At 45.4% G+C, this 20,790-nt stretch overlaps 2 protein-coding genes across 9 annotated transcripts in view; one reads left to right on the top strand and one right to left on the bottom strand.

The window, feature by feature from the left end:
* exoc3l4 (exocyst complex component 3-like 4) overlaps nucleotides 1-1,092 on the bottom strand; it is a 46,691-nt gene extending 45,599 nt beyond the window's left edge. Inside the window, exon 1 of one of the 2 annotated variants that reach the window (XM_042085433.1) lies at nucleotides 467-1,092. In XM_042085433.1, the coding sequence (XP_041941367.1) occupies nucleotides 467-689 (223 nt within the window). In that variant the 5' untranslated portion in view covers nucleotides 690-1,092. The remainder of the gene's footprint in view (nucleotides 1-466) is intronic. The other variant, XM_042085437.1, reaches the window with a different exon arrangement.
* LOC121704951 (exocyst complex component 3-like) overlaps nucleotides 255-20,790 on the top strand; it is a 37,886-nt gene continuing 17,350 nt past the window's right edge. For 2 of the 7 annotated variants that reach the window (XM_042085530.1, XM_042085586.1), the window contains exons 1-9: nucleotides 255-306; nucleotides 9,972-10,132; nucleotides 12,925-13,128; nucleotides 13,612-13,857; nucleotides 14,083-14,677; nucleotides 15,788-15,905; nucleotides 16,033-16,164; nucleotides 18,356-18,456; nucleotides 19,115-19,234. In XM_042085530.1, the coding sequence (XP_041941464.1) occupies nucleotides 281-306; nucleotides 9,972-10,132; nucleotides 12,925-13,128; nucleotides 13,612-13,857; nucleotides 14,083-14,677; nucleotides 15,788-15,905; nucleotides 16,033-16,164; nucleotides 18,356-18,456; nucleotides 19,115-19,234 (1,703 nt within the window). In that variant the 5' untranslated portion in view covers nucleotides 255-280. Of the gene's footprint in view, nucleotides 307-5,570; nucleotides 5,808-8,152; nucleotides 8,213-9,971; nucleotides 10,133-10,267; nucleotides 10,307-11,750; nucleotides 11,792-12,924; nucleotides 13,129-13,611; nucleotides 13,858-14,082; nucleotides 14,678-15,787; nucleotides 15,906-16,032; nucleotides 16,165-18,355; nucleotides 18,457-19,114; nucleotides 19,235-20,790 lie in introns of those variants that run through there. The other 5 variants (XM_042085548.1, XM_042085539.1, XM_042085559.1 and 2 more) reach the window with 5 other exon arrangements.

Below are 20,790 nucleotides of genomic sequence, written 5' to 3'. Positions count from 1 at the left end.
TTTTGTGTTGGTCTCAGCAAATAGGAGGTTGCCTGAAGGTTACCTATAGTCATAGATTATAGTTTTTTAACGTTCAGCGGTTTTACTTCACTCTTTCACTTTCACTTAGTTTTACCTGGTCTGTCCGCAAGTTAACTCGTCTGACTCGTCACAGTCAAGAGACGCGTTGGAATGTCAAGGTCGCTCCGTTCTTGGCAGCTCGAGAGCGGAAAACCCGGTGGCCGAGAACCCTGCCGCGAGCAGATAGGTCAGCCGCTCAATCAACCTTCATTATTCGTCTATGGAGCATTTAAGTATTCATCTAAAGTAAGGTTTCAACTATCGTTCTAATCATTTAATGTCATTCATGATTTTCCATGTATTTCCCGTTTCTATTAGCTAGGCCTATGTACTGATACCATGTTGAAATGTTTAACTTTTGTCTTTGTCGGTATATAAAGTGAAATATTTAATATTTTTATCTTACCTGTGTGCGTTCTGTGTCCCGGTGGCTCCCGCGGCTGAAAGTCCGGCAGGAATATCTTGCGCCAGCTGTGTGCACGAGCGACTCTCTTCCATCCCCGCCCCCTCCTCGCGCAGTCTACAAGTTGTTTATTGAAGGAAGATGTTTTTAGTTTGTGTCTGCTCACACATGCCCTCATCTCACGAATCATCTCACGACATGGCGATTTAACGGCATGGAGGTGCATGAGAAGTGCGAAAGAGAACAAAACACGACGCAGGCTGTAATTTGCCCCTGAAAATCAAATGTGTTCATGGAACACTGGAAACATTCAAAACAGAGAGCCTCATTTGCGCATAGAAAACAAAAACATAAACTCATGCAACTCGAAAACTTGCGCTCATGAGTTGAGATTTGAGCTGACTGATAAATGCCAAACTTAGCGCGGGAATGTCCATACACCTGTCGGGCGTCTGTTTTCTGTCGGTCTCGTGAAGAAGGGCCAGTGTATAAGCTATCTGTTAGCCGCTGCCCGCTGTTCTCCGAGTGTTGTGCGGTGCGTGTTAAGCCTGTCTCTGTAAGATTACGTGTTAAATGTAAGTTCCGTGTTAAGTGTCTCTGTAGGATAATGTGTTAAACGTGAGTTCCTTGTTAAGTCTGTCTCTGTAGGATACTTACAACCGGACCCGCGTCACACAGAGCAGGTTGTTTGCGCCATGCCCCTTTTGAGGGGAAAACATTCCCTCAGAACAAGCCAGAGTGAACCAGTAGACATGTACCAACCACACAGCTAAGAACCCTGAGTTTCTTTTGCCTACCATGTCCTCAAAAAAAATCCTGACAGAAGAAAATTATGGCTACAAGTCATAAGAAGAGAAGACCGTATGACACTTCTGGTCACTGAGTGGGGTTGTTGCACCACTTCGTAGGCTACTTGGGATACTGAAGAGACGTGTTTTTATATTAATTGAATTAAGCTTTTGTAGGTATCTTTCACGGTCAACGACCGGCAAAGTGGTTATGTATGTTGAGTGGTGATATTGTTGAGTGGTGATATTGATTTGTGGTATTTTTTGTTATTATTTATTCCTGCGATTTCTGTACGAATTACGTTTATTGACTCTAATTTGCGTTGGAGTTAATGAGAGGGGTTGTTTGTTTTCCCCCCGAAAAGGGACGGGAACGTTTGTCACGAGTCAAGTTCCCGGATGTGCCGGTCTAACGTATAGCGTTAAACGTGAGTTCGTTGGTTTACTCTCTTCTCCCAGCCAATAGGCTATAGCAACTTCGGAGGTTTCTGATAACTTCGAAATGTTCTTTGCGCTAAGCCCAATAGATGTAGGGGTAGACTGAGTACAGTTGAGACATGTGTACAGTGACACCTGAAATATCTTGCTTGCACAGCAACCAAGTTGTGATTTTTGATATGCACATGCTTATTAGTGCCCTCTTTGATCATGGGAAATTTGAACGACACAAGTATCTCCCATCCAAGGATATCGGGAAATGTTTTTTTTCCAAAATAAGAATTTCACTTCACCATGCACCTTTGACAATGAATAGCTCATTACACTTATGTTACTGTTAAACGTAACTGGTATCATTACAAACATTATTCTGTGTCCTAAAAACTGGCATATTCTATGGCATTGTGTCATGTAAGGTCATTGCAAAATCTAGAGAAATGTGTGAGATGGTCAGCGGGGTAGGCTACAGTTGAGACACACATTGGATTGTGTTATTACTTGAACATTCCATTTGTAGGCTACTGTTCGCCATATCTGCTCCTGTGTCACATTTTGTTCATGATGTATTCCTTTTAACCAACGCTAATTTAAATGAAATGAATGAATTTTAACTACAAACACTTTGTAATTGCTATGTTTTTATTTATTCAACTTTCCAACTAACGGTTAGTTAATTATACATCATTAAAGATGGGTGTCTCAACTGTAGCAGGTAGTTGTCTCAACTGTACTCTATAGCTAATTGTGGAAAATATAAACTACTTATGGGTATTATTGATTGATAATATTTTAGCTAAGGAAATGGCATGTGGAATGTTGTGTGGAAAATCACTTCTTTTCAGTATCTATTTTTTGTTTGATTTTGTATGGGCAAAAAGTGTCTCAACTGTACTCAGTCTACCCTAGATAACGATTTTACAGATGTGGTAGCCTAGGCCTGCACTCCTTACAGGCCCAGACATATCTTACCGCACAGGCAGCGCACCATGGCATATCGCTTAGCTTGCTCGCAGAGAAAGCGCTCACTCACTACCCATTACAAGCCCCCCCCCCACACACACACACACACTGCATACACCCACGCGGCTCGCTGGTACCCGCATTAACTCAGATTTCATTTCTGCGGGCTCATGATGACGGCACGGCATGCCCCGACAGGTGGCTCCGGTAGCTTTGAATTCCTCGCCCTCCTCCTCGAGCTCGTGTGTGAGTGTGTGTGTGTGTGTGTGTGTGTGTGGGGGGGGGGGGGGCTTGTAATGGGTAGTGAGTGAGCGCTTTCTCTGCGAGCAAGCTAAGCGATATGCCATGGTGCGCTGCCTGTGCTGTAAGATTTGTCTGGGCCTGTAAGGAGTGCAGGCCTAGGCTACCACATGCTCGAGTTGATGCCTATCTCTCACTTATCTCACCGGCCGCGGACCGTAACGCCGCCAACACACATTACAGACCATTTCAGACATGCGCACTCACTAACTCGTCCTGTCCATCTGCCTTGTGTAATTCTCTTTATGTAGCCTAAACGCGTTCGTGTGTAGGCCTAATCTAGAATTTCCCCTTGTGGATCTATCTATCTATCTATCTATCTATCCTGTGTTTAGGGGCAACCGTGGCCCACTGATTAGCACTCTGTACTTAACCGTCGGGTTGCCGGTTCGAGCCCCGACCAGTGGGCCACGGCTGAAGTGCCCTGGCACATTAGTGTGTGCTTCACCTCACTGTGTGTTCACTGTACGCTGTTTGTGTTTCACTAATTCACCGGTTAAATGCAGAGACCAAATTTCCATTACGGGATCAAAAAAGTATATACTTATATCTATCTAATCTCAGGGCCGGTTCTCCCTATATGCAGGTAAATGAAGATCCCCTCCCCCGTCTCCCCTTGAGCCAAGCTAGTGACAAACAGGTACAGTAGCCTATATGCCTATACAGTTATAGCGACAGTGTCTCATATATTAGGAAGATGAACATGAAACCGAATTAGCATTCTGGGAATGAAAAACGGAAGTAACTTCACGAGAATGAACAGCGGGAATAGCAGTCGGGTAAACTTGTGTTCGTTCCATGGTTTGATGACTAGCCTATACGCATCTCTCCAGCGCGTGTTGCTGGCCTATAGGCCTAGGCCTACCTAACAGTTAGGACACGAAAATACTAGGCTACTGCACTATAGCCTATAACTGAACTGTACTTCGAAAAAAAATACAGTTATTTTTTGTAAGAGGATATGTAGGCCTACAGCCAGCACCAAAAGCAAACAGCCCAGACCCTAAAACAGACATCCAAAAAATGGGGTGGGGTGGGGTGATTGTATGGGGGGGCATATATATATATGTTTACATTTTGGCCCTCAGAGTTCAGGTAGGAGGACCCCTTAGTAGGATTTTAGGTCTGAACTGGCACTGCCTAATCTGTGGTAGAACTGTTAAAAGTGGCTGGCATTTGTCACATCAGTGAATCGCACAATTAATTACTGTAGGCTTAGGCAATTTTATTTACGTGTTTAGTGTGCTTTAGGATACATGAAGAGAATACATATGTAAGGGATAATGTATAGAACGCCGGTCATTGTCGGGAGATAGCCTACTGTACAGACACACAGGCGAAGAACAGTCCGCCCCAGCCAGTAGGCTACTAGCACAACCAGACACTTACAAAAAAAAAAAACTGCATTACTTCAAGTGTTAAACTGCAGATTCCTGAGTATCAAAACCGCAGTTTTGGAGGAAATGTTTACCGTTCTTATGCAGGGGATGCAGTAATTTGGACACAAATACTAGGCTACTGCACTATAGCCTATAACTGAACTGTACTTCGAAAAAAAACCACAGTTATTTTTTGTAAGAGGATATACAGCCAGCACCAAAAGCAAACAGCCCAGACCCTAAAACAGACATCCAAAAAATGGGGTGGGGTGATTGTATGGGGGGTATATATATATATTTGTCACATCAGTGAATCGCACAATTAATTACTGTAGGCTTAGGCAATTTTCCTTACGTGTTTAGTGTGCTTTAGGATACATGAAGAGAATACATATATTCAAGTGAATGGAGCATTCTGCAGCACTATGAAGAGCATACCTGTCAACACTCCCGTTTTTCCCGGGTTTCTCCCGTATTTCAAGGTCATCTCCCAGCACCCTCCCGTTTTGTTATTTCTCCCGGAAAACTCCCGTAATTTGCATGGCCATCAAACTTCATTTTAAAATCATTGATCCATTCAGGTTGCCAGATTTTGTATGAAATACACCCTACACATACACGATCACTTAGTTTCAATTTCAACCGTTTTGTCATAGGCTAAAACCTGGCAACCCAAAACCCAAATAAGGAAGCGGGTGCCGACTGCGCAGCCTGAGTCTCGTCGTAAGCAAGCGGGCTAGTTGAATGGCCTACTCCAGAACTAGCTGTTGTGAAATTGTTGGGAATTTAATTGATTAACACATCACATAAACTGTTATTGAGTGTTGTTGATACACTGAACTTGTGCCCTCGGAACCAAATCTGACAGCAAGCAGCTTTGGAGGTAGGCTGCAGGCAGGCAGCTGGTGGATACATAACTGGCATGCGTAAGGTAATGGTAAGGTAAAAGCAACGACCGAAATGCAGTGTTGAAACACGTGTATGAAACGTATTAAATATGCAAACACAGATCCGGTATAAACACTGCCCCCCCCCCCCCCCCAAAAAAAAAAAAAAAAAAAAATCTCCCGTTTTTGGAAAGCTAAATGTTGACAGGTATGATGAAGAGCCGTTTAATAATAAGATATATACGTCACTGTACTTAGTATTACCCTGAAAATATAGTTATAAGAAAACACAACAAAGGAGTTTAGATTGAACAAAGCCAAGAGACCTCAAGGGCAGGCCTAAATGTAATAAATGCCATGAGGTCTACTATGCAGCAGAGGAGGAGGGTGGTTAGAGGACACCACCATCATCATTCCGCTCAATAATTCGACTGTGTTAATGGTGGTTTAGTGATAACGGCGCCGATTTACCAATCAGGCGTTTACAGCCTGCAGGATTTATGGCCTTTAATAAAGCCGTAGAACCCGGTAGTGCCGTTCAGTTGAGCTCGCGGCTGGAGAGGAGACGGAACCGACGGTGAAGAGTTCGCAGGTGAGTCCGTCCCAGCTGTTTCCTACATTTAAAAGTGGTACATTTCGGTTTGAATACACTCTTTCTCTCTACCTCTCTCTCTCTCCCGTCGCACTACTCACCAGCGACTCGGGATCGTTTAAGAAATGCGCTCTCTGGTCAAAGTTCAGTTGGTGGACAGTTCGTGCAGTTGGGATAACAGTCATATGGAGAGCCTACTAACGGAGCTAGAGACCTACTTACTACTACGTGACTATGAGAACTACAAACTAGGTCTTTGCGTGCGCGCTTTTTAGTAGCTATGAATGGTTGAAATCAGACAGAGTCGGACGCCCGATGATTGAACTGAGTTTTCCTATAGACGAGGAAAGAGAAAGTAGCGTGTGTAGGGCTATCAATGACGTTAATCATTGATCTGGAGATCATCGCGGGTAATGCCAGCCGGGTGAGACGAGTTTCCGCCGCTTTTAGGGAAGCACTCAGACGAGATTGTTACAGTGTCAACTGTCAAAGACAATAATTAGAAAATACATTTCTGCTTTTTGTTGATGACTCCAAATGTAATTCCAAGTAATGCAGGTGATAAACTAAATAGACCTATGTTATTTAGGTACTAGGCCTATAGCCTATAAGACAAACAAACGAAAACCAGTCAAATCATTCCCCTGAACCTTCATTTGACTCAGACTTGTTGATGTAGACTAATCATCTCATTCTCTCTCTCTCTCTCTCATCTCAGTCTTCTCTCTCTCTCCCTCTCTCTGTCTGTCTGTCTGTGTGTGTGTGTGTGTGTGTGTGTGTGTGTGTGTGTGTGTGTCTGTGTGTGTGTGTGTGTGTGTGTGTGTGGCAGAGCAGGATGGCAGATTACAGCTGTTTCTGGTTGTTCCTAAAGCTTCAGGTAGCACAGTGTGTTGGTCGGAGTTGTTAAAGCCTCTGATATCCTGTGTGTCTGTGTGTGTGTGTGTGTGTGAGAGAGAGAGAAAGACAGAGAGAGCACATATGGTTGGGAGGAGTTTACAGTTTGTCTGTACTCAAAATAAAATTTTCACCTCAAAATAGTTTTACCTGTGCTCAAAATCAAACTTCAAACTCAAAACAGATCTCAAAACAAATTTCATATTTTTCCGTCATTGTCTTTTGATGAACGAAAACATCAAGTATAGAAATTACTACTTTGCTTTGCTCTTCCTCCTCCTTGTACCTATAGTACCCTGCATCTCACAAACTTGTCCTCTGATTCTTGTTCTTTGTTGATAAGAACTTGCACCAGTCAAAATCTATTGAGCAGTCAGTACTGTAAACAAATTACGATTTGTTTACAGTATTGTACAGTATACAGCCTACAATGCACTGTACTACAGTGTCCAATAGAAATCCTCTTTCTTGCCATCCTCCCCTTCCTCCTCGTCCCTCGCATCGCATATCATCCTCCCCTTCCTCCTTGTCCCTCGCATCGCATATCATCCTCGTCTTCCTCCTGGTCCCTCGCATCGCATATCATCCTCGTCTTCCTCCTGGTCCCTCGCATCGCATATCATCCTCCCCTTCCTCCTTGTCCCTCGCATCGCATATCATCCTCGTCTTCCTCCTGGTCCCTCGCATCGCATATCATCCTCGTCTTCCTCCTGGTCCCTCGCATCGCATATCATCCTCGTCTTCCTCCTGGTCCCTCGCATCGCATATCATCCTCCCCTTCCTCCTGGTCCCTCGCATCGCATATCATCCTCGTCTTCCTCCTGGTCCCTCGCATCGCATATCATCCTCGTCTTCTCACATCGTTTCTTCCATCCGTTCTCATTCCATCTTTAACAACCTGTTTGCTCTTTGAGCTGGCTTACCTGTATATTGGTTTTGTCACATCATTTGAAACAAGTGAAATCAATTTTGAGTGGTTATGTTTAATCAATGACATGTTAAGTCAAGTTTATTTATATAGCGCATTTCATACACAGAGGTCATTCAATGTGCTTTACATAAACAAAACCAAACAATAATAACAAATAAAAGCATAGAAAGGCAATATAGTCACAGAATAGTTAAAAGGTAAAGATCATAAAAAGAAAACATAAAACACAAGGTAAAATAATTTAAAAATAAAGAATAATTAGTAAGCAAAAACAAAGGCAAAAGTAGTAAAAAAGTAATAAAAGACAAGGTAGAATAATTATCAAGGCAGATTCAGAATTTGTAACTCGGCACAGTTAGCAGAAAGCATCTGAGAACAGTTTGGTCTTAAGTCTAGATTTAAAACTGGCTACAGTTGGGGCCTTTTTGATGTCATCCGAAAGTTGGTTCCACAGCTGAGCTGCATAGCAGCATAAAGCTGCTTCACCATGTTTAGTTCTAACTGTAGGTTTTACTAGCAGGTTTTTCACCTGGGACCTGAGAGGACGAGAAGGTGTGTACTGCTGAAGCATGTCTGACAGGTATTTAGGTCCTGCTCCATTTACTGATTTATAAACAAGCAATAAAGCAAAGTGTTTTAAAGTCTTACTGGAAGCCAGTGCAAGGACTTAAGAATTGGAGTAATGTGGTCAGTTCTTTTAGTTTTTGTTAAAATCCTAGCTGCTGCATTTTGTATCACCTGAAGCTGTTTAATAGTCTTTTTAGGAAGGCCTGTGAACAGTCTGTTGCAGTAATCAACCCTGCTGGAGATAAATGCATGAATGAGTTTTTCTAAGTCATATTTTGACATCAGCCCTCTGAGTTTGGCAATATTTTTGAGGTGGTAAAAAGCTGATTTAGTTATCGCTTTCATGTGGCTGTTGAAATTTAGATCACTGTCAATTAATACACCAAGATTTTTAACAGTATCCTTTGCCTTCAACCCTTTTGTGTCAAGGAGAGTGGCAACCCTAAGTCTTTCCTCATTTTTACCAAATATAATTACTTCAGTTTTTTCTTTGTTCAGCTGAAGAAAATTTTGAGACATCCATGTGTTGATTTGTTCTATACACTGACACATAGATCCAAGAGAACCATAGTTGTTTGGTGACAGAGCTAAGTAAATTTGTGTGTCATCTGCATAGCTATGATATGAAATCAAATTATTTTGGATGATTTGTCCAAGTGGGAGCATATATAGGTTGAATAATAGTGGCCCTGGTTGTAGATATGATTTTAACCAGCTGATAACTATGCCTGTAAATCCAACCCAGTGTTCTAGTCTGTGTAGTAAAATATTGTGATCAACAGTGTAAAATGCTGCACTAAGGTCCAGTAGCACTAGGACTGATGTTTTACCTGAATCTGTGTTGAGGCGTATGTCTTTGGAAACTTTAATGAGAGCTGTTTCAGTGCTGCGATTTGCCCGAAAACCAGACTGAAAGTAATCAAAATACCCATTTGATGTTAGGAAGGTGGTTAATTGATTAAAGATTACTTTTTCAATAATTTTGCCAATAAAAGGTAGATTGGATATGGGCCTGTAATTGTTTAGCATGGAGGCATCCAGGTTATTCTTCTTGAGAAGTGGCTTTACAACAGTGTCTATTTCTATTTCATTTTTGCCACTTGTGTTTACCAGTATGGATGCATGTGCATTAGAGTGCAGAATGTGTTTTAACAATGATAATGTGTTCAAAGTTTTGCTAAAAATTGTAACTGAGATCTGCAAATTGTGTTTTACCATGTGCAATGGTTTAAGGTATTGACAACAGACTGAACAATTAGCTTAATGAGTTCAAGCAACTGAGAACTTTCTTCAGCCGATGGGTTTTAGCGTTTTAGCAATTGAGAACTCTCTTCAGCCAATGGGTTTTAGTGTTTTAGCAACTGAGAACTCTCTTCAGCCAATGGGTTTTAGCAACTGAGAACTCTCTTCAGCCAATGGGTTTTAGTGTTTTAGCAACTGAGAACTCTCTTCAGCCAATGGGTTTTAGTGTTTTAGCAACTGTGAAAAACTGTAAGCATCTGGAAGCGGCCTTCATGATTCTATGGAATGAGTTCTAGTGAGATCTGGTCTGATGTAGTTTCTCTGGTTCTAGTCAGATCTGGTCTGATGTGGTTTCTCTGGTTCTAGTCAGATCTGGTGTGATGTGGTTTCTTTAGATCTGGTGTGATGTGGTTTCTCTGGTTCTAGTCAGATCTGGTGTGATGTGGTTTCTTTAGATCTGGTGTGATGTGGTTTCTCTGGTGTGATGTGGTTTCTCTGGTTCTGGTCTGATGTGGTTTCTCTGGTTGCAGGCTGGGCTTTGAGATGGCTGATAGAGTGTCCAATGGCGCCCCTGGTGGTGAGGAGCGGAGTAGCGGAGCGACGAAGAAGAAGCCCAAAGCCTTCAGCACCTCCCACCGCACCCCCAAGGAGCGTGCACCCATCCCTGCTCTCTTCATGGCTGCTGTGGGAGGTGTGTGTGTGTGTGAGTGTGTGGAGCGTGTGTGTGAGTGTGAAGAGCGCGCACCCATCCCTGCTCTGTTCATGGCTGCTGTGGGAGGTGTGTGTGTGTGTGAGTGTGTGGAGCGTGTGTGTGAGTGTGAAGAGCGCGCACCCATCCCTGCTCTGTTCATGGCTGCTGTGGGAGGTGTGTGTGTGTGTGTGTGAGTGTGTGGAGCGTGCACCCATCCCCGCTCTGTTCATGGCTGCTGTGGGAGGTGTGTGTGTGTGTGTGTGAGTGTGTGGAGCGTGCACCCATCCCCGCTCTGTTCATGGCTGCTGTGGGAGGTGTGTGTGTGTGTGTGTGAGTGTGTGGAGCGTGCACCCATCCCCGCTCTGTTCATAGCTGCTGTGTCAAGTCAAGTCAAGTCGGCTTTTATTGTCAATTTCTTTACATGCACTGGTCATACAAAGAATTGAAATTTCGTTTCTTACTCTCCCATGCAGACATAGACATGCTTTAAATACAGACATAGACATACTATAGACATAGCCATAGACAATAAACATTAAATTAAAGTGCAAGACTGAAATATAGAACATGTATGTATCAAAATAGAAATATAGGACATATATATAAAAATAAAGTTGTGTTTTATATTTATATAGTCTTAACAGTTACATGAAGTTTAAACTTGTGCTTGTGTGACCTGTATATTTACATTGATATGCAGTATGCAGTAATTTCAAGTATAACAGGCTTGATGTGAAGCAGCAACACGTTAGGCTGCGCAGTCACAGTGCAGTTCCACAGGGCGGTGTTGGGGGGGGGGGGGGGGGGGTTAGGGTAGACAGGATCCTAGTTTCCTAGGTTCCTGGCTGGCTGGTGGGTGGGGGGGGCTGTCAGTGATGGGAGAGTGGGTAGAGTGTTCAGCATCCTGATTGCTTGGTGGATGAAGCTACTTGCCAGTCTGGTGGTGCGGGAGCGGAGGCTCCTGTACCGCTTTCCAGAGGGCAGGAGGCTGAACAGTTTGTGTGCAGGGTGGGTTGTATCCTTGACAATCATTAGTGCTTTGCGGGTGAGGCGGGTGATGTAAATGTCCTGCAGGGAGGGGAGTGGTGCTCCAATGATCCTCTTAGCTGTGTTAACAGTGCGCTGGAGGGTCTTCCTGTTCTGATCTGTGCAGCTTCCGCCCCACACTGTGATGCTGCTGGAGACGATGCTGTCGATGGTCCCTCTGTAGAATGTAGTCATGACGGGAGGCGTGGCACTTGCCTTCTTCAATTTGCGCAAGAAGTAGAGGCGCTGCTGGGCTTTCTTCGCCAGTGATGCTGTGTTGGTGGTCCAGGAGAGGTCGTCGCTGATGTGCACCCCCAGAAATTTTGTGCTGCTCACTCTCTCCACAGCATCTCCGTCGATGGACAGTGGTGGCAGTTGTTTGTGGCCTCTCTGAAAGTTGACAACAATCTCCTTGGTCTTGCTGACATTTAGCAGGAGGTTGTTGTCTTTGCACCATTTAGCCAGCAGGTCTACTTCTTCTCTGTAGTGAGCCTCATCGCCCTTGGTGATGAGGCCCACCAGTGTTGTGTCGTCCGCAAACTTCACCAGATGGTGGGAGGTGTGTGTGAGTGTGTGTGAGTGTGTGTGAGGAGCGTGCACCCATCCCCACACTCTTCATGGCTGCTGTGGGAGGTGTGTGTGTGTGTGTGTGTGTGTGTGTGTAGATGTAATTATGGGGTTGTATGTAAAGTGTGTGTAATATGGTTGTGAGTGTATGTGTGTGTCTGTGTGTGTATGCGTGTATGTGTGTGTCTGTATCAGGTGCAGGAAGTCCTGGTGAAAAGTCGCGCATGTTTAAGACAATAGACTCTCTGTGTCTGTGTGTGTGTGGGTGTGGGTGTGGGTGTGTGTGTGTGTGTGTGTGTGTGTGTTTAGTTTAGTTTAGTTTATTAGTTTTGTTTGACAGGGACCATGCATAGAATAGCTTCTATACCAGGGTTAGCTAAATAGCTCATTTGCACCTGTAGTCCCTGGGCAGGATGTCCAAGCACAGTAAAAACATAAACAAACACAGACATGAAAAGACAACAAGATAAACATTACAAATAGAAGAAAAACTAAGTGAAAAACAAAGATCAATGATCACAAGCTTGATTGTCCTTCAGCCATGTCTTCAAAGTCTTTTTAAAACGTTTAAAACTTAAAGAGTCTCTGATATGGAGTGGGATTGAGTTCCATTTTCTAATTGCTTGATATGAAAATGCTGAATGGCCAAAAGTGGTCTTTTTGAATGTAGTGTAACAGTCTCCTCTCATTGCAGCCCTAGATACCCTAACATTGTCTCTACAGAATGTAGTGTAACAGTCTCCTCTCATTGCAGCCCTAGATGCCCTAACATTGTCTCTACAGAATGTAGTGTAACAGTCTCCTCTCATTGCAGCCCTAGATACCCTAACATTGTCTCTACAGAATGTAGTGTAACAGTCTCCTCTCATTGCAGCCCTAGATACCCTAACATTGTCTCTACAGAATGTAGTGTAACAGTCTCCTCTCATTGCAGCCCTAGATACCCTAACATTGCCTCTACAGAATGTAGTGTAACAGTCTCCTCTCATTGCAGCCCTAGATACCCTAACATTGTCTCTACAGAATGTAGTGTAACAGTCTCCTCTCATTGCAGCCCTAGATGCCCTAACATTGCCTCTACAGAATGTAGTGTAACAGTCTCCTCTCATTGCAGCCCTAGATGCCCCAACATTGTCTCTACAGAATGACACACATTGCTTAAGTGGGGGTGGTGCAAGATGTGTGTGTGGGTGTTGCAGGTGCAGGAAGTCCTGGTGAGAAGTCCTCCATGTTTAAGAGAGTGGACTCTGTCCGTAGAAGTATGGGTCTGACAAAAAAGGAAAAGTCGCCAAGACGACCACCTTTGACCTTTTCTCCTGATGCAGAGGTCCAAAAGGTCACCAAGGGGTCAGAGGTCAGCCAGTCGTACACCCTGTCCCCTGATCCCGCCGCATCACCCTCAGGTAGGAACACAACCTCAGGCCCACCTCTACTCCTCCTCTCCTCCACCTCTACTCCTCCTCTACTCCACCTCTACTCCTCCTCTACTCCTCCTCTGCTCCAGCTCTCCTCCACCACTACCCCTCTCCTCCTCCTCTCCTCCTCCTCCTCTCCTCCTCCTCCTCCTCTACTCCTCCTCCTCTCCTCTACTCCACCTCTACTCCTCCTCTCCTCCTCCTCTACTCCTCCTCTACTCCAGCTCTCCTCCACCACTACCCCTCTCCTCCTCCTCTCCTCTCCTCCTCCTCTACTCCACCTCTACTCCTCCTCCTCTCCTCCTCCTCTACTCCTCCTCTACTCCACCTCTACTCCTCCTCTCCTCTACTCCTCCTCTACTCCTCCTCTCCTCCTCCTCCTCCACCTCTCTACTCCTCCTCTCAGCGCAATTTTTCTCTGTGTGTGTGTGTGTGTGTGTGTGTGTGTATGTATGTGTGTGCGTGTATCAGGTGCAGCGAGTCCTGGAATGAACGCCATTTTTAAGAGAATGGGCTACGTCCGTAGAAGCCTGGGTCTGACAAAAAAGGAAACGTCGCCGACACAACAATTTCTGCCACCCATTCCTGATGCAGAGGTGCAAAACACAGAGGTCAGAAAGGTCACCCAGAGTGCAAAGGTCACCCAGAGTGCAGAGGTAACCCTCCCCCTCAGCGAGTCGTACACTCTGCCCCCTGGACCCTCTGCTCCACCCTCAGGTAGGCACACAATCTCCAGGTCCGCCTCTCCTCTCTTCTCCTCTCTCCTCTCCTCTCTCTCCTCCTTTCATCTCCTTTCCTCTCCTCCTCTTTCTCCTCCTCTCCTCTCTTCTCCTCTCCTCTCCTCCCTTCTCCTCCTCCTCTCCCAGACTCTTATTTCTCCTCACTCATTACTACCTTTACAAACGTCTCCTCCTTTCTCTCCTCTCTCCTCTCTCCCCTCAGTGATGGAGGTGAATAATTTGATTGACGGCTGTGATCTGCTGGGTGCTCTGGTGAACCTGCTGTCTCTGCGTGAGGAGGTGCGGAGCGCCTCACCTGTGGAGCTGGCGCACCTGGAGAAGGACCTGCACCTGCTGTACGGCGCGCTGCGCACCAAGATGGCCGCAATCGTGCGTCAGTCCAGCGCGCTGCCCGCCCGCAACAAGGAGCTGCTGGTGCAGGTGGCGCGGGTGGTGCAGGAGGAGGAGCGGAGGGAGGGGGGGGCGGGGGGGCTGGGGGGGTGGAGGGACTTCTGGCGGGACGCCGTGCGGGACGGTGTGAGGGACGTGCTGCAGGCCGTGCACCTGGACACACCTGAGCGCAACACTTCCTGGTTGGCCGTGCACCTGGGGCTGCTGGGAAAAGCCATTGTGGAGAACCTGGAGAGGGTGAAGGCGGAGCTACAGGCCTCGTACCCGCCAAGTTTCCGCGTCTTCGACCACTACGTGGACGCTTGGCACGGGGCGGTGACCGCACACCTCACAGACCTGATCGCCAAGGTGACCGAGGTCAAAGACTCCTACGCCCTACTGGACTTCATAGGCAACCAGTACGAGAGGTATGGACACACACACACACATTCACACACTTATGAGCACACATCTCTCTCTCTCTCTAACACACACATACATTACACCAGTGGTCCCCAAACTTTTTCTTCCGAGGGCCAGCTAATAGATACCATAACCATAAATAGCTTAGTGCTGTGAACAACAGCAGTCTACCTTAGTTGAATATTCCATTACATTTAATCTATAGGCTATTGCAATTTAATACCATTGTTAGCTGTGTTTATATTGCCATCATGCCATATCAGTGTAAAATGTAACTCAAATTAAATAATACTAATAAAAAGACTTTTGCATTCCCAAAGGTATTAGCAGGGAGTCCCAAAAGTATATTTTATTAAAAATGTGTGAACTCTGAACTGAAAATTTAAAGTTCTCAAACTATGAGAATTTTATGAAGTGCTGAAGTGGTCTGAAATGACCACCATTCTAACTTTCACTCACCTGAACTTGTGACCTCTTTGAATGAACATTTGAACGAGTAAATACAAAATAGAAATAATTATCCCAGAAAGTCCCAGAAATATGACTTGAATAGAAGTTAGTTAGTTATTAACAATTAATTGATCAACTTTTACAATACTTTGAGCACTGATGCAGCAGTCAGCATAGGCCTCTTACATTGTTTGCAGATAGGCCTACATTTCATTCCGTTTTTGATGGCAAACGCGAAACAGCGCCAAAACAACCACCAGTGGACAAAAAGAGTATTACATGTGTACTGTTAAGACTCGCTATAGAGAATGAATTGGGGGAATTGCGGAGGTTATAGTTTGACGATGTCGTACTCCCGTGCGGGCCAGATGCTATATACCACGAACATGTTTTGAGGGGCCACCCAAAATGAGGTGGCGGGCCGTAGTTTGGGGACCACTGCATTACACAGTAATGACTTCTGTCGGAGTAATTGGACTTCATCTGCAACCAGTCCGAAAGCTATATGGATACACACACACACACAAATAATGTATGCTGTGATGTTGCAGTAAGAGGATTCTGGGTAATGTATGCTGTGATGTTGCAGTGAGAGGATTCTGGGTAATGTATGCTGTGATGTTGCAGCGATAGGATTCTGGGTAATGTATGCTGTGATGTTGCAGTGAGAGGATTCTGGGTAATGTAGGCCTGCAGCCTGAGATGAGGGAGGAGCTCAGACATCTAACTCTGGAGGAGGAGCTACTGAACAAGATCAAGGACCAATACTGCAAGCAGTTACAGGTAAAATACACACACACACACACACTCTCACATACACACATACACACACACACACACACACTCACATACATACACACACACACACACACACACACACACACACACACACACATTGTATGTGTTCCAGGCTGAGGTGAAGGCTCTGCTGGAGGGTGTGATCCGTGTGGAGCGTGAGACCCTCTGGGAGCCGAAGACAAAGTCCAAGGAGCATGATGAGGCAAAATGCCCCTTATCCCCGATGGTGATGGACATCAGACAGGTGAGACAGCAGACAGGTAAGGGCTCCATGATGCCCAATATCCCCTATGATGATGGGACATCAGACAGGTGAGATATCAGACAGGTGAGATATCAGACAGGTAAGATATCAGACAGGTGAGGTATAAGACAGGTGAGATATCAGACAGGTGAGATATGAGACAGGTGAGACATCAGACAGGTGAGACATCAGACAGATATCAGACATCAGACAGGTTAGGGCTCCTGGTGCGCTAATAGTTTAGGTAAAGGTTAGATAAAGGTTAGCATCATCACAAACACGTTAACAGCCTTAGGATCGCTAAGCTAATGTTAGAACACAGCTAGGTGATCAATAGGCTAATGTTAGAACACAGCTGGGTGATCGCTAGGCTAGGTTTGTCGGTGGTTAGCAGGTTGTCTATATCATCAACTCGTGGATAACATTAGGCTACCATTAATGCAATAACTCTGATAGATTGTTTGATGTTTGCTCCATCAATTCTGATGAAAAAGTTCTGATGAAAAAGACAGCCTGGACCAGAGGAGAAAAAAGAACCTCCTCCTCCTTTCCTTCTCTCTCCTCCTTTCCTCCTCCTCCTCCTCCTCCTCCTGAACACACAGTGAAGTGAAGTACACACTAATCCCGATGCAGTGAGCTGCCTGCAACAACAGCGGCGCTCGGGGAGCAGTGAGGGGTTAGGTGCCTTGCTCAAGGGCACTTCAGCCGTTCCTACTGGTCGGGGTTCGAACCGGCAACCTTCCGGTTACAAGTCCGAAGCGCTAACCAGTAGGCCACGGCTGCCCCCAGTAGGCCACGGCTGCCCATTCCAGTTTCCATACCACACCGTGAAGCAGTCGGTGCAGTTCCCACATGGACTGCACCGACTGCTTCACGGCTGAACATCCCTCCTGTTTGTTTGATGTTTGCTCCATCAATTCTGATGAAAAAGTTCTGATGAAAAAGACCCTGAGAGCCTGGACCAGAGGAGGAAAAAGAACCTTGAAAACACACGTAGGCAAATGGACCAGTCATTAGATATCCAGCTACTTTGAATGCGTCTCCAGCTAGTCCCAACCATAGGGTCTCAACTAGTGCTGCTGAAGCTGAAGCAGCAGGACACAGTCAGGACGATATAACAGAGATAACTAAAGAAGAGCAGAGGAGGAGGAGGAGAGGAAAGGAGGAGAGAGAGGAGGAGGAGGAAAGGAGGAATGCATGATGCTGTGGTCTCATTTTTGTCAGAGTATCAACCAGCATGGAGGCACTGGATTAAATCAACTATGCCACTCATAACATGTAACAACTATGCCACTCATAACATGTAACAACTATGCCACCCATAACATGTAACAGTAGCTATGCCACTCATAACATGTAACAACTATGCCACTCATAACACGTAACAACTATGCCACTCATAACATGTAACAACTATGCCACTGATAACATGTAATGTTAGCTATGCCACTCATAACATGTAACAACTATGCCACTCATAACATGTAACAACTATGCCACACATAACATGTAACAACTATGCCACTCATAGCATGTAACAACTATGCCACTCATAACACATAACAGTAGCTATGCCACTCATAACATGTAACAGTAGCTATGCCACTCATACCATGTAACAACTATGCCACTCATACCATGTAACAACTATGCCACACATAACATGTAACAACTATGCCACTCATAACATGTAACAGTAGCTATGCCACTCATAACATGTAACAGTAGCTATGCCACTCATACCATGTAACAACTATGCCACTCATACCATGTAACAACTATGCCACTCATACCATGTAACAACTATGCCACACATAACATGTAACAACTATGCCACTCATAACACATAACAGTAGCTATGCCACTCATAACATGTAACAGTAGCTATGCCACTCATACCATGTAACAACTATGCCACTCATACCATATAACAACTATGCCACTCAACAGTAGCAGTTCTATGTGAGATACAGTTCTGATCTCTAAAGTGTTCTAGAGTTCTATGTGAGATACAGTTCTGATCTCTACAGTGTTCTAGAGTTCTATGTGAAATACAGATAGTGTTACTATCTGCAGTGTGTTCTAGAGTTCTATGTGTTCTGAGTCCTTTCTGTATTTCCTGTGTTCTATGTTCTGTGGCCATGTGTGTTTTTGGGTTCCATTCATGTGTTCCGTGTGTTCTGTGTGTAAGATGGTGGCAGGGAAGGAGAAAACTTCTAGAACCCTTAGCACTGATTTGGGACTAAGGACTACACACATTTGCCTAAAGGAGCTAGAGCGCTTTCCTACGGAGTAAGACACACACACACACACACATGCATACACGCACACACATGCATACACACACACACATGCATACACACACACATGCATGCATACATACACACACATGCATACACATATACACACACACACATGCATACACACACACACACATACATACACACACACACACATACATACACACACACATGCATGCATACATACACACACATGCATACACATATACACACACACACATGCATACACACACACACATACATACACACACACATGCATGCATACATACACACACATGCATACACATATACACACACACACATGCATACACACACACACACATTCATACACACACATATGCATGCTCACGCACACACATGCATGCTCACACACACACACATGCATGTACACGCGCGCACACACACACACACATGTATGTACACGCGCACACACACACGCTCACGCACACACACACACATGTATTCACACACACACACACACACAAACACATTTTTGCAATAATTCACCATTTTCATGTGTTTGTGTGTATGCACACGGTGTGAGTGTGTGTGTATGTGTGTGTGTGTCCTTGTGCCTGTGTGTGTGCGTGCGTGTGTTTGTGTGTGTGTGTATCTGTCTGTGTCTGTGTGCCTGTGTGTGTGTGTCTCAGGTTAGAGCGTGAGTTCTCTTGCTGCGTGCGTCCACTCATCTCCCCCCCGACTGACGTGTTGGACCAGAGTCTCTGGGTCACGTACCACATCACTTACATCAACAGCTTCATCGCTCTCCGGTAACACACACACACACGCACACAAACAGACACAGACACAGACACACATACACACACACACACACACACACGCACACACATACAAATTACACACGCACACATACACACACACACACACATACACATACACACACATACACACACACGCACGCACGCACACACACACATGCACACAAACAGACACAGACATACATTACACAAGTAAGGACAACCAGTACAACGGAGTGTTGGAACTTTTCACCACTCGCGGTAGGACTTTCCTGACAGCCATTGTGCAGTTTCCATAGCAACACTGTGAAGCAGTTTCCATAGCACACTGTGAAGCAGTCGGTGCAGTTTCCATAGCACACCGTGAAGCGGTTTCCATAGCACACCGTGAAGCAGTCGGTGCAGTTTCCATAGCACACCGTGAAGCAGTCGGTGCAGTTTCCATAGCACACAGTGAAGCAGTCGGTGCAGTTAAGTATGAGTATACTCTTTTAATCCCGTGAGGGAAATTTGGTCTCTGCATTTATCCCAATCCGTGAATTAGTGAAACACACTCAGCACACAGTGAACACACAGTGAAGTGAAGCACACACTAATCCCGGCGCAGTGAGCTGCCTGCAACAACAGCGGCGCTCGGGGAGCAGTGAGGGGTTAGGTGCCTTGCTCAAGGGCACTTCAGCCGTTCCTACTGGTCGGGGTTCGAACCGGCAACCTTCCGGTTACAAGTCTGAAGCGCTAACCAGTAGGCCACGGCTGCCCCCAGTAGGCCACAGCTGCCCATTCCAGTTTCCATACCACACCGTGAAGCAGTCGGTGCAGTTCCCACACCACACCGTGCTGCACTTCCTCCATGTAGGCTGATTCATCATTGTTCCTGATCAAGCCGAGCGCTGTTGTGTCATCTGCTTGATGATGGACTTAGAGATAGATAGATAGATAGATACTTTTTAACTGATCCCCAAGGGGAAATTCAAGGTCCCAGTAGTTTAAGATTAGTTAGTGTTGTGAATGGGGGAGTAGTCATGGTGAAGAGGGCTGAGCACACACCCCCTTGTGGCACACCGGTGTTTATAGGAGGTGTTGTGGTGGAGGTGTTGTTTAACCAGTCTGGGGTCTGTTGAGCAGAAAGTCCAGTATTCAGTTGCAGATGGATATGCTGATGCCAAGCCTGTGTAGTTTCATGATCAGATCAGATGGTGTGACTGTATTAAAAGCTGAGCTGAAGTTTATGAATAGCATCCTAACATTGCTATAGGAATTGCTGTTGTCTAGATGGGTGAGGGAAGAGTGGAGGGCTGTGGGTATGGCATCCTCAGCCCATCTGTTGGCACAGTAGCATACTGGTGGGGCTCTAGTGCAGGAGGAAGGCTGATAGCTAGCATTGTGCGCGATGAAGGCTGATAGCTAGCATTGTGCGCGATGAAGGCTGATAGCTAGCATTGTGCACGATGAAGGCTGATAGCTAGCATTGTGCGTAATGAAGGCTGGGCTGATTGCTAGCATTGTGCGCGATGAAGGCTGGGCTGATAGCTAGCATTGTGCGTGATAAAGGCTGATAGCTAGCATTG

Source organism: Alosa sapidissima, chromosome 1, assembly GCF_018492685.1.
Source record: "Alosa sapidissima isolate fAloSap1 chromosome 1, fAloSap1.pri, whole genome shotgun sequence".
In the NCBI taxonomy this organism is placed as follows: domain Eukaryota; kingdom Metazoa; phylum Chordata; class Actinopteri; order Clupeiformes; family Clupeidae; genus Alosa; species Alosa sapidissima.
Note: the sequence above shows the minus strand (reverse complement) of the source record. Positions and strands in the feature narration are given on the sequence as shown.